The sequence below is a fragment of the Rhineura floridana genome, chromosome 1, assembly GCF_030035675.1.
Source record: "Rhineura floridana isolate rRhiFlo1 chromosome 1, rRhiFlo1.hap2, whole genome shotgun sequence".
NCBI classification, from domain to species: Eukaryota; Metazoa; Chordata; class Lepidosauria; order Squamata; family Rhineuridae; genus Rhineura; species Rhineura floridana.
Genome location: NC_084480.1, coordinates 267,933,377 through 267,951,113, shown reverse-complemented (window position 1 = coordinate 267,951,113; position 17,737 = coordinate 267,933,377). Strand labels below are relative to the sequence as shown.

At 43.1% G+C, this 17,737-nt stretch overlaps 1 protein-coding gene across 3 annotated transcripts in view; it reads right to left on the bottom strand.

Moving 5' to 3' along the window:
* Nucleotides 1-17,737, bottom strand: part of C1H8orf34 (chromosome 1 C8orf34 homolog) — a 152,773-nt gene that overhangs the window by 84,900 nt on the left and 50,136 nt on the right. For all 3 annotated transcript variants that reach the window (XM_061600761.1, XM_061600771.1, XM_061600779.1), the window contains exons 5-7: nucleotides 16,857-16,885; nucleotides 14,343-14,512; nucleotides 4,640-4,806 (exon numbers count right to left, since the gene is read on the bottom strand). In XM_061600761.1, the coding sequence (XP_061456745.1) occupies nucleotides 4,640-4,806; nucleotides 14,343-14,512; nucleotides 16,857-16,885 (366 nt within the window). The remainder of the gene's footprint in view (nucleotides 1-4,639; nucleotides 4,807-14,342; nucleotides 14,513-16,856; nucleotides 16,886-17,737) is intronic.

The following is a 17,737-nucleotide window of genomic DNA, read 5'->3' as shown; positions in this document are numbered from 1 at the left end:
AACCTCAAGGTTTCCTCAAACACATTTGCAAAACACTTGTCTATATGAATACTTTTCATATTATTAAACTTTCATATTTTTTCAAGTTAACATTAAAGGAATGGAAAGGCACCTTATCTCAGTGAGAGAGCACATGATTTGCATGCAGAAAGTCCTGGTAGAATTCCTGCTGCCTCTAGCTAAAAAGGATCAGGTAGTTGGTGATGCAAACTATGCCTAACTGAGATCATGGAGAGTTGTTGCAAGTAAAACTAAATAATACTAGGATAGGGGAACAAGTCTTAGTGTAAAGCAATTTCCTATGCTTCTGAGATCTGCTAGAGATTCTTCAGTTAGGGTTACATATGTTGTCCACTAGCCTATATAATCTAAGGTTACTAAAAATTGTCTAAGACATTCCAATTAAACTGTACACATGAAACGGGGGGGGAGGGAGTGCACATTAATTTAACCAAATACAAATTGATATACTATTACCTTTAACCAGACTATTAGAGCACCATATTCTTTCAACAACAGCCAAGGATAGGCAAGCAGGTGATAGTGTAGAAACAAATCATTTGAATGAGCAGACAAATACAGCAAAGGCTATATGATATTAAGAGAGAGCTAAAATTAGTGTGATGTGGGAAAATGGGTGACTTCCTAATGATGCAGGGCAACACAGTTTATTAGTGACAGAGGAAGGAGGAAAAAACACACTTCAGTCTTGATAATTTTTAGGTTACCTTGTTAAAGTCTGTGCTTTCAACCCATGTATTTAAGTATCCCTACATTTTAAAAATAAAAAATATTACATCATCCAAAGGGCTTGAGGATTATAATTTCTTGTTTTCACTTTGGGATATTTCCAAAAACACAAAGCATATACTCATAATCTCCATGTGTAATAAGAAGAAGAAAGTCGACCTTCAGTGACACTGGATCTTGTGCAGCAGGTATCTATCAGTAAGCTACAGGAGTCACAGGGTAAATGCAGGAACAGCCAAACCATGCTCAACATCACATGGAATTGTAATGCATGTTCTAAGGTGAATATTTAATTCACATTGGGTCTTAAGTAAAGCCCTATTTGGATGTGCAGCTTGCATGTAAATGTAACAGATGAACAGGGTGAGTGGGGATGAATAGGCTAAGCGCTGCTCCTCTGCCTGCCACTACCATGAGTTGGAGGGCAAGGTCTGAAGCATGGAGCCTCCTCTGCTTGTGGAGGCTTCATACATGATTTAGAACCCCTGAAAAACAGGGGTTTTAAAATGTGGAAGGAGCCTCCAGAAAAAAAGAGGCTCTCTACTTCAGACTTTGCCCCTCAACTCACAGAGAGCTACAGGAACAGTAACACTGGAGGGGAGGGGAGGTTTGTGTGCTCATCCCTCTTTGTGTGTGGCATTGAAAAGTGAGAAGCACATCTGAATAGGGCTTAAGAGTGCACCCTAAAATATGTCCTAAACTTGCCTACAACTCCATATTGCAGGGAATGATTGGTAGCGATGGACATCACCACAGCATGGAGCACTTCATCAGGAGAGCTTTAAATTGAATCCTAAGGGGGAGGGAGACGTAAACTTGGCGGTCATGACTAACAAAGGCTTGTGCACAGTAAGAGGAACTAATGGGGCCCAGTAATAGCCTTCATAAAAATGAGGGAAGTCAGGCCATAAATCATATGGTTCTTGAGGTCTGTATACTAATGCCCACAGTATGGGAAACAAACAGGATGAACTTGAATTCTTAATACAGGAGAGTAAATATGACTTAATAGCTATAACTGAAACTTGGTGGGATGACTCCCATGACTGGAATGCAGCGATTGAAGGATATCACTTGTTCAAAAAGAACACAAGAAATAGAAAGGAAGGCGGCATCACGCTATATGTTAAAAATATATATCCCTGCACAGAAATACAGGAGGATGAGCTTGGTGGCTCCACCAAGTGTATCCGGATTAAAATAAATGGGCTAAGTAACAAAAGGAACATGGTGGTTGGAGTCTACTACCGAACACCCAAACAAGGAGAAGATGAGGATGAAACTTTTGAAAAGCGAATTGCCAATGTTTCAAGGAGGCATGATGTAGTACTAATGGGGGACTTAAATTACCCCAATATCTGTTGGGAGACAAATTCTGCCAAACACAGCCCCTCCAAGAAATTCCTGAATTTCTCCTACAGAAAATGGAGGAAGCAACTAGAGCACCAGCTATCCTTGACTTGTTTCTAACCAATAGAGATGACTTGGTGGATGAAGTGACAGTTAGGGGAACTCTGGGGGAAAGTGCCCACACTATACTAGAGTTCCTGCTTTTAAAGAAAGCAAAAGCTGAGAGTAGCCATATGCGTACCCTGGACTTCAGGAAAGCCAGTTTTAATAAACTCAGAACAATGGTAAGTAAGGTTCCATGGCAAGCAACCCTAATGAGAAAAGGAGTCCAAGATGGGTGGGAGTTTCTAAAAAAGGAAATTCTGAAGGCACAATGGCAAACAATTCTGTCAAGGAAAAAAGGGGGGAGACAGCAGAAGAAGCCAATGTGGCTTACACAGAAAGCATAGAGATAACTTGAAAACAAAAAAGGACATATATAGGAAGTGGAAGGAAGGCCAGACCACAAAGGAAGAGTACAGACAGGTAGCACAGAATTACAGGGATGGCATCAGGAAGGCTAAAGCTGAGAATCAGCTGGGTTAGCAAGGGATGCCAAAAGCAACAAAAAAGCTTTCTTCAGGTACATCCATAGTAAAAGAGAAAAGAAATGGTGGTACAGCTACTCAGTGAGGATGGCAAAATGATAACAGACAACAAAGAAAAGGAAGAAATACTCAATTCCTACACTGACTCAGTCTTCTGCCAAAAGACGGTATATGATCCTTCTGAGAAACGTGAAGTTGAAGAGGCAGGATTGCAGCTTGAGATTGATACACACATCATCAAGGAATACCTAATCACTTTGAACGAGTTCATATCTCCAGGGCCCCATGAACTGCATCCTAGAGTATTGAAGGAACTGGCTGAAGAACTCTCGGAACCACTATCTATTATCTTTGTGAAATTGGGACAGATGGGTGAAGTGCCAGATGACTGGAGGAGGGCTAGTGTCCCTATCTTCAAAAAGAGCAAAAGAAAGGAACCTGGGAAGTACAGACCAATCAGCATGACCTGGGAAGTACAGACTAGTCAGCATGACCTAGGAAAATTCTGGAGCAGATTATAAAGCGGTCAATCTGTAAACACCTTGAAAACAATACAGTGATTACTAAAAACCAACATGGATTTGGGCTGGATGGAACTACCAGGTGGATCCACAGTTGGCTACAGAATCGTACTCAAAGAGAGCTTATCAATGGTTCTTTCTCAAACTGGGTGGAGGTGACGAGTGGGGTACTGCAGGGCTGGGTCCTGAACCCAGTGTTCTTCAACATTTCTATTAATTTCTATTACTTGGATGAGGAGGTGCAGGGAATGCTTATCAAATGATGATACAAAATTGGGAGGGATAGCTAATAGCTTGGAAGACAGAAACAAAATTCAAAGGAATCTTAATAGGCTGGAGCATTGGGTTGAAAACAACACAATGAAATTTTACAGGGATAAATGCAAAGTTCTACACCTAGTAAAAGGAACCAAATGCACAGTGATAAGATGGGGGATACTTGGCTCAGCAATACTACATGTAAGAAGGATCTTGGGATTGTTGTTGATCACAAGCTGAATATGAGCCAACAATGTGATGTGGCTACAAAAAATGCCAACGCTATTTTTGGCTGCATTAACAGAAGTATAATTTCCAAATCTAGTGAAGCATTGGTTCCCCTCTATTCGGCATTGGTTAGGCCTCATCTTGAGAACTATGTCCAGTTCTGAACACCACACTTTAAGAAGGATGTAGACAAACTGGAACAGGTTCAGAGGATGGCAACAAGGATGATCAGGGGACTGGAAACCAAGCCCTATGAGGAGAGACTGAAAGAACTAGGCACGTTTAGCCTGGAGAAGAGAAGACTGAGGGGAGATATGATAGCACTCTTCAAATACTTGAACGGTTGTCACACAGAGGAGGGCCAGGATCTCTTCTCGATCATCCCAGAATGCAGGACAAAGAATAATGGGCTCAAGTTACAGGAAGCCAGATTTCAACTGAACATCAGGAAAAACATGTTAACTGTTAGAGCAGTACGACAATGGAACCAATTACCTACAGAGGTGGTGGCCTCCAACACTGGAGACCTTCAAGAGGCAGCTGAACAGCTGTTGGGTTTGCTTTAATTTGGATTTCTGCACTGAGCTGGGGGTTGGGCTCAGTGGCCTTATAGGCCTCTTCCAACTCTATGATTTTATGCTGTCTTACAGGAAAGCTTCTCTGCCATTACTATTCATAGAGGCAAACCCTCAATTTACATTTTGTAGTTGGCTATGCATAAACAGTGCAAAATTCACGCACATCTTTTCAAGTGAATCAGGCGCATGTCTCTTTAAAAAGAATGCACACAACAGCTAAGAAAAAACTGGCCCTCCTCTTGCAAGACTTTATAAAGATACACATGCCTGTTTCCACATTCATTGACATTTGAGACCATAATTAAGACCTCTAATGCCTTGTTTATGAAAGAAAAAACACCTTGAGTGAATTAAGTTTTTAAATTACCCAGCAATTCCATTGCATCATCTTCATTGTCAATATCTTCTTCTGTTACTGATGGAGCTGTGCTTTGTACAGAATCAAATGAATCCTGGGACAGCATGGCAGCTAGTAGCTTCTTATGTTGCTGCTGCTGCTGTTTCAATCCTTTAGTCTTTGGTTCCATCTTTAAACTAGAAGAAAAATAATTATCTTCTTGATTTGTCAGTCTCTCAATAAGTGCATCTATTTTCATCCTGGGAGAATCTATAATTTAATTTTATTAAAATTATTCACTGCAACCCATATAAAACAAGACATACAAGGAAGCAGACTTGCAGACTGGTACTATGTGCATATCACTGGGATCACAAATACAATTTCAATCCAGAACGTAGGCAATGCCAGTGTGTATTTAGTCCATTCTTCCCCTACTTGGTACCCACCAGATGTTGTTGAGTTTCCAACTCCCATCAGCCCTGGCCAATGGTCAGGGCTGGCAGGACTTTACAAACATCTGTAGGACATCAAGTTGGGAAAGGCTGGCTTAATTAGAAGATGCCATTGGACGTTGTATCAAAAAGGAGTCAGGAGTTTCCTATTGCTGTTCTGTTCTTGTTGGGGCGAGACAATAACGTTCTTCTCTAGCTTCCTAAATGGCTAGCACTCCAAGCCTTACATGGGAACAAACTCAGATTACTTTGTTTTTGGAGTGGTGGTATTAGAGAGTCTAAACCCTTGACCCTGCCCAATTTCCCTGCTTTTTAAAGTTTGATAGAAATATCTGTTGGCTATGTTGGTATATATGCAAGTAATCATATATATACATTGACTGGGTTGATTTGCACAGCACTTTTTAAACCCTGCTTTTAAATGCCTCCAACTGAAACGATGTAAATCCAATTTCTGTTTGTAAAGTAGACCTGTTTGATCATTCCTCAAATAAGTAACCATTCTTTACTATTTCTTTATGTATATGGATGCTTTAAGACCGCATATATAATTAGATTGCTGTGTGTTTTTATATTGCTGAAAACAATGGAGTTGGATCTAAAGGAGTGAATCCAAAGGAAACCTTCCATTCATGAAAGGACTCCTTCCGGCCATGCGAGTGGAAGGTCACCTTTGGATCCAACACAGTAAGTTTATGAAGGAGCAGCAGGTGAAGTGTTTACTTTTGGGACAAAATAGCTCCAAGATATTAACCCATAATTAATCTCTACAAAAAAAAGGAATTTCTTGATCACCAAAAATTGTTCTGGCTTCAAGTATACTACCTTTTCACATCAGTTTATAGGAAACAGTGAATGCAAATTCTGATCTATCCTACAACATTTTAACTTTACATCAACAGTATCTACCTAGTTAAATAACATATACAGTACGAAATATATAGCAGGAAGAAATTTATTTATATATTTATTTATTTATTTTTAAAACTTATATACCGCCCGACTAGCAATAGCTCTCTGGGCGGTGAACATAGATAAAATAAAAAACAATATAATACAAAACATCAGTCTAAAATCAAATTTCACAATCTAAAAACAGCAAAGGCTAAAATCAAATTACAAACATTACAATCATTAACAAAAAATTAAAATGCCTCGGAGTAGAGAAAGGTTTTAACCTGGCGCCGAAAGGATGATAGTGTCGGCGCCAGGCGAACCTCCTCGGGGAGACTATTCCATAGTTCGGGGGCCACCACTGAGAAGGCCCTTGATCTTGTCACTGCCCTCTGGGCCTCCCTATGAGTCGGGACCCGGAGGAGGGCCTTCGTAGCAGACCGTAGTGTACGAGCCGGTTCATAGCGGGAGAGGTGTTCCGACAGATATTGAGGTCCCGCGCCGTATAAGGCTTTATAGGTTAATACCAACACTTTGAATTTGGCCCGGAAGCGTATTGGAAGCCAGTGCAAGCGGGCCAAAACACGTGTTATATGGTCAGACCGTTTCGTTCTTGTTAGCAGTCTGGCCGCCGCATTTTGCACCAGCTGTAGCTTCCGAACCGTCTTCAGAGGTAGCCCTACGTACAGCGCATTACAGTAATCCAAACGTGAGGTTACCAGAGCATGTACTACTGATGTAAGATCCTCCTTACTCAGGTAGGGACGTAGCTGGGCTACCAATCGAAGTTGGTAGAACGCATTCCGGGCCACAGAGGCTACATGAGCCTCAAGTGACAGGGAAGAGTCTAGAACGACTCCCAGACTACGCACCTGTTCCTTTAGGGGGAGTGTAACCCCATCCAGGACAGGATATGTATCCACCATCTGATTGGAAAAAACATCTACCAACAGCATCTCAGTCTTATCAGGATTGAGTCTCAGTTTGTTAGTTCTCATCCAGTCCATTGTCGCGGCCAGGCAACGGTTCAGCACATTGACCGCCTCACCTGAGGAAGATGAAAAGGAGAAGTAGAGCTGCGTGTCATCAGCGTACTGATGACAACGCACTCCAAAACTCCTGATGACCGCACCCAACGGCTTCATATAGATGTTAAAAAGCATGGGAGACAAAACCGAACCCTGCGGGACCCCACATTGGAGAACCCACGGTGTCGAGCAATATTCCCCAAGCACTATCTTCTGGAGACGGCCTGCCAAGTAGGAGCGGAACCACTGCCAAGCAGTGCCTCCAACTCCCAACTCCGCAAGCCTCTCCAGAAGGATACCATGGTCGATGGTATCAAAAGCCGCTGAGAGATCAAGGAGAATCAACAGAGTTACACTCCCTCTGTCTCTCTCCCGACATAGATCATCAAACAGGGCGACCAAGGCCATCTCAGTGCCGAAACCGGGCCTGAAACCCGATTGAAATGGATCTAGATAATCGGTTTCATCCAATAGCGCCTGGAGCTGGTCAGCAACCACTCGTTCCAAGATCTTGCCGAGATATGGAACATTTGCTACTGGTCTGTAGCTGCTGAAATCCTCTGGGTCCAGGGAAGGCTTTTTCAGGAGTGGTCTCACTGCTGCCTCCTTCAGACAGCCAGGGACCACTCCCTCTCGCAAGGAGGCATTTATCACTTCCCTGGCCCAGCCAACTGTTCCCTCCTTGCCAGTTTTTATTAGCCAAGAGGGGCAAGGATCTAGTACCGAAGTGGTTGCACGTACCTGTCCAAGCACCTTGTCCACATCCTCGAACTGAACCGACTGAAACTCATCCAACAAAACATGATAAGACTGTGCACCAGACACCTCACTAGGGTTAACTGCTATAAAATGAGAGTCTAGGTCCCGACGAATGCGTAAGATCTTATGCTGGAAGTGCTCAGCAAACTCATTGCAGCGGGCCACCGAAGTATCTACAGTGTCCTGAAGGCCTAGATGGAGTAGCCCTCGGACAACTCTAAAAAGCTCCGCTGGGCGGGAGAGAGATGCCTTAATAGTGGCGGCGAAATATTGTTTTTTCGCCGCCCTCACCGCTCCTATATACCGCTTGGTGAAAGCACAAACCAGCGTATAGTTGCATTCATCAGGAGTTCGTCTCCATCTCCACTCAAGCCGCCTCCTATCTTGCTTCATCGCCCTCAACTCTGGAGTATACCAAGGAGCTGAATGAGCTCTGCAAAGGAGAGGGCGCGCAGGAGCGATCGTGTCGACAGCCCGGGCCATCTCCGCATTCCATAGATTAACCAGGGCTTCAACAGGAGCGCCGGTCCTATCAGCCGGAAAATCCCCCAGAGCCCTTTGAAAACCTTCAGGATTCATTAGTCTCCGGGGGCGGACCAATTTAATAGGTCCCCCACCCTTGCGGAGGGAAAAGGTCGCTGAAAGTCTAAACTTCAGCAAGCAGTGATCTGACCATGACAAAGGGAGAGATGTAAAACTCCCCACATCCAGATCACTATCCCCATGTCCAGTAACAAAAATAAGGTCAAGTGTATGCCCCGATATATGTGTTGGGCCACTAACATATTGGGACAGCCCCATGGTTGTCATGGAGTCCATGAAGTCCTGAGCCGCCCCAGACAAAGTAGCCTCGGCATGAATGTTGACATCCCCCAGTACTAATAGTCTAGGGGATCTCAACAATACCTCCGAGACCACTTCCGTCAACTCAGTTAAGGAAGCCACTGGGCAGCAAGGTGGGCGGTACACCAAAAGGATTCCTAGTCTGTCCCTCTGGCCCAACTCAATGTGCAAACATTCCAGACCAGTAGTTGTATGGACATGGTGCTTGGTGAGTGAGATGGAACTCTTATAGACCACAGCAACCCCACCTCCCCGACCCTCAGATCTATCATGATGCTGAACCAAATACCCCGGTGGGCAGATCTGGGAGAGACTAACTCCTCCCTGTTCGCCCACCCAGGTCTCGGTTATGCATGCCAGATCGGCTGCCTCGTCCATAATCAAATCATGGACGAGGGGTTTTTTATTATGAACCGATCTGGCATTAAAAAGCAGCAGCTGGAGATCTGAAAGTTGGCTGAGAGGACAACCAACAACCCTGTGGGTATGAGAAGGACCGGAACAAGGCACAGCCACAACATGTCTGGGCCGCGTTCCCCTTACCTGGCACGTCCTTCTCATAACACCATACCTCCCTCTGCCCGTCACTATGGCAATTGGGGCCCCCTCATGTCTCCCCGCTAGATGGAAAGATCTCTTCCCCAGGCACATTATAAACTATAAATACAAAAAGAAAAATACAAAAAATACAAAAAATAAGAAAACTGTACTTAACAAAAAATGACAATGAGATAGGACTAAATTGTTCCATATTCAAATCCACTGGTACTGTGACAGCTTCATCTATTCCATACGACTATTATTTAAACTGTTCCGAGAACACAAAATCATGTTAACAGGCAAAATAGAAAAAGTAAAAGCATTCCCAGGTATATTAGCTTTAGTCTGTTTCACTCTTACCTCAAACAACCCTCCTTGGAGCTACTACATAGTATCATTTATGTATAGTATTATACAACCACAAGAGCGGCTGTATATTATAGTCAGCATGGATTTTTCGCATTCTGTGATGTTAAATTGAATATACCCCCATGCCACTCTGATGCTTCCCATAAGCTCATTTCAAAACAAAACCTTACAAAACCTATAGTCCTGAACTCACAAACGCTTGCTTAACAACCCTCTCAATTTTCATGGCAATACACAAAACAGAGAATTGAGAGTTCAAAGTGTAAAAAGAGAGAGAGAAAAAACAGACCCCTTTTGGACTTGTTTCTCTCAGAGTTCTCATAATTTGTTGAAATTAATTAAAAACCAGCCATGTTCACAGAGGACCTGTAATTCTATTACTGATCTTGCCCCATACTCTGACCTTCATCTTACGCAGTTTAGAAGTTAAAAAAATGCCTAGCTGATTTTTAATTAATTTAAGAAATTTAGCATTGAACTCAGTAAGGACCAACTGTCAGTGTTCTAAAAGCCAGACTCACAGCTGCTGGGCTTGCCTAATCAGGGGGCCACACCCACACCAGACCTTGATTTCACTTTAGACAGTCATGGCTTCCCCCAAAGAATCCTGGGAAGTGTTTGTGAAGGGTGCTGAGAAGAGACTCCTATTCCCATGACAGAGCTCCAGTGGCCAGAATGGTTTAGCAGTCAGCTGCTCTGAATGAAACTCTGTGAGGGGAATAGGGCATCTCCTAGCAACTCACAGCACCCTTCATTAACTACACTTCCCAGGATTCTTTGGAGAAGCCATAACCATCTAAAGTGAAATAAAGGTCTGGTGTGGATGTGGCCAGGGACAACTTCGGTTTAAATTTGAGTGGGAGACTACATGTGCCTGTTGCAGAATAAAAAGGTGGGGAAAACGCTGAAAAAGAATGATACTGTTCACAATGTTTTCCTTTTGGAAAGGAAAGTGACTTCCTCTCTGACCACCCACACAATCTCCCTTCCTCCCTCTCCTCTCTCCCTCCCTCCCTCTCCTCTCTCCCTCCCTCCTCCTGCTCCCCTGGTGCATTCACTATAGCTGCCCAATCTCCCTGCTTTTTGAAGTTTGATAGAAATATCTGTTGCCTATAGGTACGTTCTTAAACCGCAAGGTTTTGCCTATTAGTGAATAGTATCATAGCTGTAAGCTTTCAAGTCCAATTCAATGTGCTGGTTTTGACCTATAAAGCACCTTATGGCTCAGGGCCTCAAAATATTTTGGAAAGCCTCTCCTGATATGAACCTACCTAGACTCTTAGATCTTCGGAGGCCCTTCTCCAGGTCACCTCTCTGAAGGAGGCTTGGTGTGTGTGACAAGATAGAGGGCCTTTTCAGTTGTGTCTCCGTGTCTGTTGAATACACTCCCCAGTGAGATCTGCCTGGTGCCTTCATTGACATCTTTTTGGTGCCAGTTAAAGACTTATCTTTTTTCCCAGGCATTTGATAGAATGAGATGATGTCATTGTATTAGTGTGCTACCAAAGCTGTATGGGGGTTATTGTTTTATTTTGTTTTGTTTTATGTATGATATATTATTTTGGCTCTTAATTATGTTGTAAGTCACTTGGAAACCTTCAGGTAGCAAGCAACTAATAAATCAAACAAATCATCACCATCATCATTTGTGGACATATATTCAATTTGCCTTAAATATAGTCCCAGGAGGCCAGCTGCTTCTCCACTCTTCCCCAGAGCCCACTTTCTGCATCACCAGTAGGCTAATACCAAGTTTCAGCTACATTCAAACCATAATGAGCACGACCCAAAAGGCATAAAAGGCTCAGCACATCTAACATATTGTTAATATTATTCTTAATGAGTTAATAAAACAAACATTCACTTTTTTTTACTACAGCTGTGGCTTCAACAGCTCCTTAGCTCCTACTCCTGACAAAACACCAAATTACCTTTTAAGCTCCCAGTACTGTTAAAATTGAGGTAAAAACATTCTCCATCACACTTAACATTTACAATGATCTGACAGTGTTTATAAATTAGCTCCCCCTAGATGTACAAGATGTACTTGTAAATATTATTTACAAGTAGTAGAACTACTAACTCAAGGCTAAATAATTAAGTTGAATTAAATATTCGTCTAATCAGATGGTCTTAGATGTTGGAGTCATACAAGCACTGTAATTAATGAACCATTTAATAATTAATTAAATTGAATTAACTCTGTATACAGATATGTCACGCTGAAATGACTAGCTTTTAATCAGTTGCAATACACAGGCATCTATGTAGGTTTAAATAGCTATCTGTCTTGAACTATATGGAGATTTTGTGTGTGTGTGTGTGTGTGTGTGTGTGTGTGTGTGTGTGTGTGTGTGTGTGTGTGTGTGTGTGTGTGTGTGTGTGTGTGTGTGTGTGTGTGTGTGTGTGTGTGTGTGTGTGTGTGTGTGTGTGTGTGTGTGTGTGTGTGTGTGTGTGTGTGTGTGTGTGTGTGTGTGTGTGAGAAAGAGAGAGAGGGAGAGAGAGCTGCATCCAGCAGGGAGGGGACACAGCAAGTGGTTGGCTTGACAGCATCCAATGGCTGCACAGTAGCAGGTGACAGAGGCACACACCCCAGGCAGCATATGGGCCAGCCAGGACCATCAATAGAGGGAGGGGAAAGGAGGGAGACATAGACTGGTTGGCGGGCAGGAGGATGGAGGGACAGACAGGTGGGAGGAGAGAAGTGTGATGACTGGATTGAATGGTTGAGGGCAGGCAGGATAGGGAGGGAGATTATGTCTGAAACTGATTAGCCCATCTTGCTTGCTAACAATTAACAAATTGATAAAAAACAATGGATAGTGAGAAAATAAAGAACAGGGACTGGTAACTTCTGCCAGTTTGGCAGAATGCATTCTGAACAGATTCCATCATGCAGATCCCAACCCTAATGTACAGTAGACTATATTTATGTCTTGATTCTAGCGAATGCCAAACAAAATACGTAAAGTGAAACCTTTTACTGACCTACAGTGTATGTGTTGCATACTATCTTACACAGAGCTTATTCTCAACTATTTCTAAGCTATCTTTCTGCATTACAGGTGTGAAAGGAGCCCTCATTTAGAGCAAAGTGCAGACCTGTGCCACTGGTCACACCAATAACATTGAGGCTGGCTCCACCCCAAACATCTGTATGTTCACTGTGGATGTGTGAAGAGGAACCAATATGAGTGAGCAGTGAGTTGAGCGAGCAGCTCCTCACTGAGGGAAGATCCATGCTTTTGGGACTTATGATTATGGGAGTGTCCCAATTGTATTGAGCCTGTATGCATTAGCAACTGGTTACAGGTAGGCTTCTCTTCAGATGCCTCTGGTCAATGAACAAAACATGGAGGGTGAGATTAGCATAGCTGTGCAATATCAAGACATAGCCAACAGCAACTCATGGTAATATTTCTTGTTCTACGAGTGGACCCTTGTCGGGCATGTAATCCATGCAGGGAGCGACAGAATATTTTTTGCAATGTGTTAGTCACTTCAGAACATATGCTTATTATATAATAGTTGTATAATAAGAATTGCTTAGCAAAAAGGACACTGCAAGAATTTAGACACCATGTACTGAGACCAATGTGACTGTGTGCAGAGGATTCCACTAGAGCTCAATTATCGTATGATTCAGGGTTAGGGGGTTTGAACTGGGGCTTCCAGCAGTGCGCCACCAGTGCTCTGGTCTCAATGCAAGCCTTGCAGACTGAGGCGTGGGTTTCTAAGGTGTTATCAACCTGTACAAGTCTGCCTGAGTATTACCAGCTGATCCTAAGGGCCAATTCTGATGCACAAAGCCCCGCAGAGGTTTACTCATTTAGTTGTTCATAGTCCAGTGGTGAAGAGCCCCTGGCCCACAGGCCTAATTAGGCCCGGCACAAGTCCCAATTTGGCCCACAAGGCCATTCCCCACAAATCACAGCCACCTGCCTCTCAGCTGATGTCATATGAAATCTCAAGTATGGGGCAGGTATGGACGCAGCTACAAAGAGCTTAAAGTGGGCTGACTGACACTGACATGGAACCTGACTGGGATCAGCTGCACTAGGGAGGTCTGACAGTTGACCAGCACCCTCACTGGGAACTCCCTGGTGTAGCTGAGGGGACTTACTTTCTCTATTTTGAAGGAAGCAGTTTGGATGCAAACAGTTGTCAAAACAGATTTGAAAGGGGCTCCCTGTGAGTGCCAATCAGCCGTTACAACGACTTCCTTTGAAGTCTGACAGCTGTCAAAAAACCCACCTGTCAAAGTCAGCCTGCAGCACGACCTTCTTTAGCCCTTTAAAAGGCTTATACCTTACTTGTCTCTACTGTGAGAACTCTGCTTAACTTCCGATCTCTTGGAACTTGACCCCTGCTTTTGACTACTTATTTGCGTCTGGCTTTTCCGATTATTGCTTCCTGTTCCAGACTTTGACTTCTGCCTAACCTTGACTATACCCCTGCCTCTAGTTTCTGATCCTTCTTAGGCCCCATCTGCACTAAACATTTAAACAGTATTATACTACTTTAAAAAGTCATGGCTTCCCCCAAAGAATCCTGGCAGCTGTAGTTTGCTAAGGATGCTTAGAGTTGTTAGGAGACTCCTATTCCCCTCACAGAGCTATAATTTCCAGAGTTCCCCAGGAAGAGGTTAAACCACAGCACCAACATTTTATCAGGATCCAACTTCAGTTCTATTGCCCTCATCCAACCCACCACTTCATCCAGACACAAGTCCAATTCATGTAGCTGGATAGGCTAAAATGAGATTGTTGTGACTGGATACTAGTAAGGGGCAACTTCAAAGCCTTTGTTGAGGCCCACGTTTTTCAGAATAGCAGCAAACTTTACCTTCCTCCAGGACTGTTGCTATCTTCACTATCCCACTGCTCCATTTTGCTTCTTGGTATTGGAGGTTGTAGCATTTCAGCAGCCAATGGATCTGCATCATTCTCTTCACGGCCAACCCATTCTCCAACAACACGGGGTCGTAGAAGAGGAGCATTAAAGGCTGCTGCATCCTAGGCGGGAAAATGATTTGTTACTTGCTTATTTATAGCAATATTGGAATGAACAGCAGGACAGGAATATGCAGTTTCACACCCATTGATGCTGCTTGGGAAAATGCAAAATTTGTAACAGAAAAGTTCTAACTTCTGGGCAGTATCTTTACGCATATCACCTTTAAGGATACAAGTTGTCAATGCAATGCAATATGATTTGAAGATACAGATAATTTGGAGTTACCTGAAATCACCCTTCAGTGGTATATAGAATCTGCCTTTCTAGACTAGACCAGAAGGTTCATCTAGTCCAGCATCCTGTTTCCTGCAGTGGCCAATCACTTCCCTCCAGAAAGTATGCAAACAAGGCTTTCACTTTTGCTCCCTAGAAACTGGTATTCGGTGGCATATTGCCACTCTAACATGGTGGTTCCAAATATCCATCAAGACTAATAGCCACGCAATTTGTCTAAGCCCTTTTAAAAACCTTCTGAAGCCCTGTATTTCAAAGCAAGTATGAGGAATGCATGGTGGCTCTGACCCAATGTCTCCGCATGGGCCAGGTCTGCTTGCTCTACTCCTCAACTTTCCCATGTTGAGTAGGAGGATCTAAAGGGGTCTTTCTAAGAGTATTTGGTAGAACATGTTTATTGCTTCCTCACGATCAAGAATCCTGACAGAGACAGTACCCTTTTTAATGCATTTCTGTCATCAGTTGAAAATTATATAATTCTTTTCTTTTTTGCAAACTTCCAGTGTCATCTCTGTTCCAGTTAACTACAGGCAACATCTTAACCACATGAGGCCAACTTCAGGTGAGGGTGGGCTGTTTGTATGTCAGAATGCTGGAAACTATCCCGGAGAGTTTCTATTTGTGCATATTAAGCCTTCATTGTATGTATGAGATACTTGTTAATGTATGAGATACTTGTTTGTTTATTTATTTATTTTATTATTTAACAAAAAACATTAAAACTATCAATAAAACAGTGAAAAACAAGTAATTAAAACATTTAAAACAATTAAAACAGCTACTAAGTAAAAAAATTAAAACAGATCAACATCCATGTGTCTGGAAAGGCTTGGCAAAACAGAAAATTTTTAAGCAGGCACCAAAAGGAATACAACAAAGGCTCTTGCCTTTTGTCAATAGGCAGGGAGTTCCAAAGAGCAGATGCTGCCTCATTAAAAGAACAATTTATTACAAGTGTGGAACGAGTATTGTGTGGCACCTGCAACACTGCCTGTCCTGCAGAGTAAAGTGCTCGAGTGGGCACATATGGGGTAAGACAGTCTCACAAGTAAACTGGTCCCGAACCATTAAGGGCTTTATATACTATCAGTAACACCTTGAACTTGGCCTGGTACAAACTGACAACCAGTGCAGATCTCTGAGCAGAGGTATAATAGGCTCACATGGTCTCGCCTGCATCAGCAAACTGGCTGCAGCATTCTGCACTAATTGCAGTTTCTGAGTCAAGTGCAAGGGAAGCCCCACATAGAGTGTATTACAGTAATCCAGTCTTGAAGTAATCAGTGCTTGAACTACTGTGGCCAAGCTCTCCAGGTCTAGGAATGGTTGCAGTTGTACACCAGGTGTAGCTGATAAAAGGCATTTCTAGCCACTGAGACTACCTAGGCCTCCAGTATAGAGCTGGGTCCAGAAGCACCCCCAGACTCTGCACCTGTTCCTTCAGGGGGAGTGCAACCTCATCCAGGGCAGGCAAATGACCAATTTCTTGGACACGGCAACCACTCACCCACAGTGCCTCCATCTTACAGGATTCAAGTTTAGCTAATTTTCCTTCATCCATCCATCCCACCACTGTGTCCAGACACTGGTCTAAGGCCTGCACAGCCTCTTCTGATTCGGATGTTATGGAGAAGTAGAGCAGAGAGTAATCCGCATACTGGTAACACTTTGCCCCAAAATGCCTAATGACTGCTTCAGTGGCTTCATATAGATATTAAATAGCATTGGAGATAAGATGGTACCCTGCAGGACCCCACAGCACAACTGCCAGAAGGCCAAATTCAGATCACCCAATTCTATTCTCTGGACTCAGTCCTGTACATAGGGCTGGAACTACCTTAACATGGTGCCCTCAGTTCCCATTCCACAGAACCGGTCCAGTAGCGTATCGTGGTCAATCGTATCGAAAACCGGAGAGAGATCAGGAAGCAGGAGCATGGTCACCCTCCCTCTGCCCCACTCTCTATAGAGGTCATCCATTAGGGCATCCAAGGCTGACTCAGTCCCATGGCCAGCCTGAACCCAGATTGGAACAGATCTAGACAATCCATGTCATTCAAGAATGCCTACAGCTGCCCCTTAAATTAATTAACTAGACATAGCCCTTACCTTATCAAGCTCATCAGAAATGGCAATGCCTACAAATAAAACAAGATTGTATTTTTAAAGTAAACGAAATAAACCAATTTACATATGAAAGTATTGACACAATGTACCGTACAGCTGCTGCATGGCCATCTTTCTATTAATAAAAGTGATGCCTGATCTGATCAGACACTATAGTTCAACATTACATGCAAAAGCCTCAGGGTTCACATACTTCCCCGTCCCTTCTCTTTGTTCAGCATGACACAAGGCTAAGATGATACGTTTCTGCTTTTGTTTTCAACTAACCTCAGTTACTCATTATATTTGAACCTGAACAATGTACCTGGTCTCAACTATGGTTTATGAAACAAACTTATAATCCTGGTTTCTTTCTCTAAACCATGATCAAACATTAAACCACAGCTCTCAGTTCAGACAAAAAGAGCAATTGCATCTAGTTGAAAATGGAAGCAAAAGCTTCTGATCTCCTCCATGTGGTCCCTCCAGAGGACAGGAAAGGAGGGAGGGTACAAACCCAAAGCTTGTCCACTTCATTCCTGTAGAGCAAACCCTGTGGCAGATTTTGAGGGGATGTGTACAGAGGGCTAAACTAAAGTTACCTTTCTCCCCTTCCATTCATGGCAATCCCAGCTAGATCAAAGGTCCTTCCAGGAACAAAAGGACCATGGGATCCAGAATAGTTGTAGGCCCCCAAAACCTACAAATACATACATATTATCAATATACTGTGGGCTTGTTAAACACTGGACAGATGTTTGGTTTTTATTTTCTTAACAGCTTTTCAAAACTGCCTATATATTGACCAACTTTTCAGTCTAGATGACTTCCTTTTATTGATTTTTGTGTTGCAAAAAAGCACAGTGTAGTGCAGAGTACAGTAA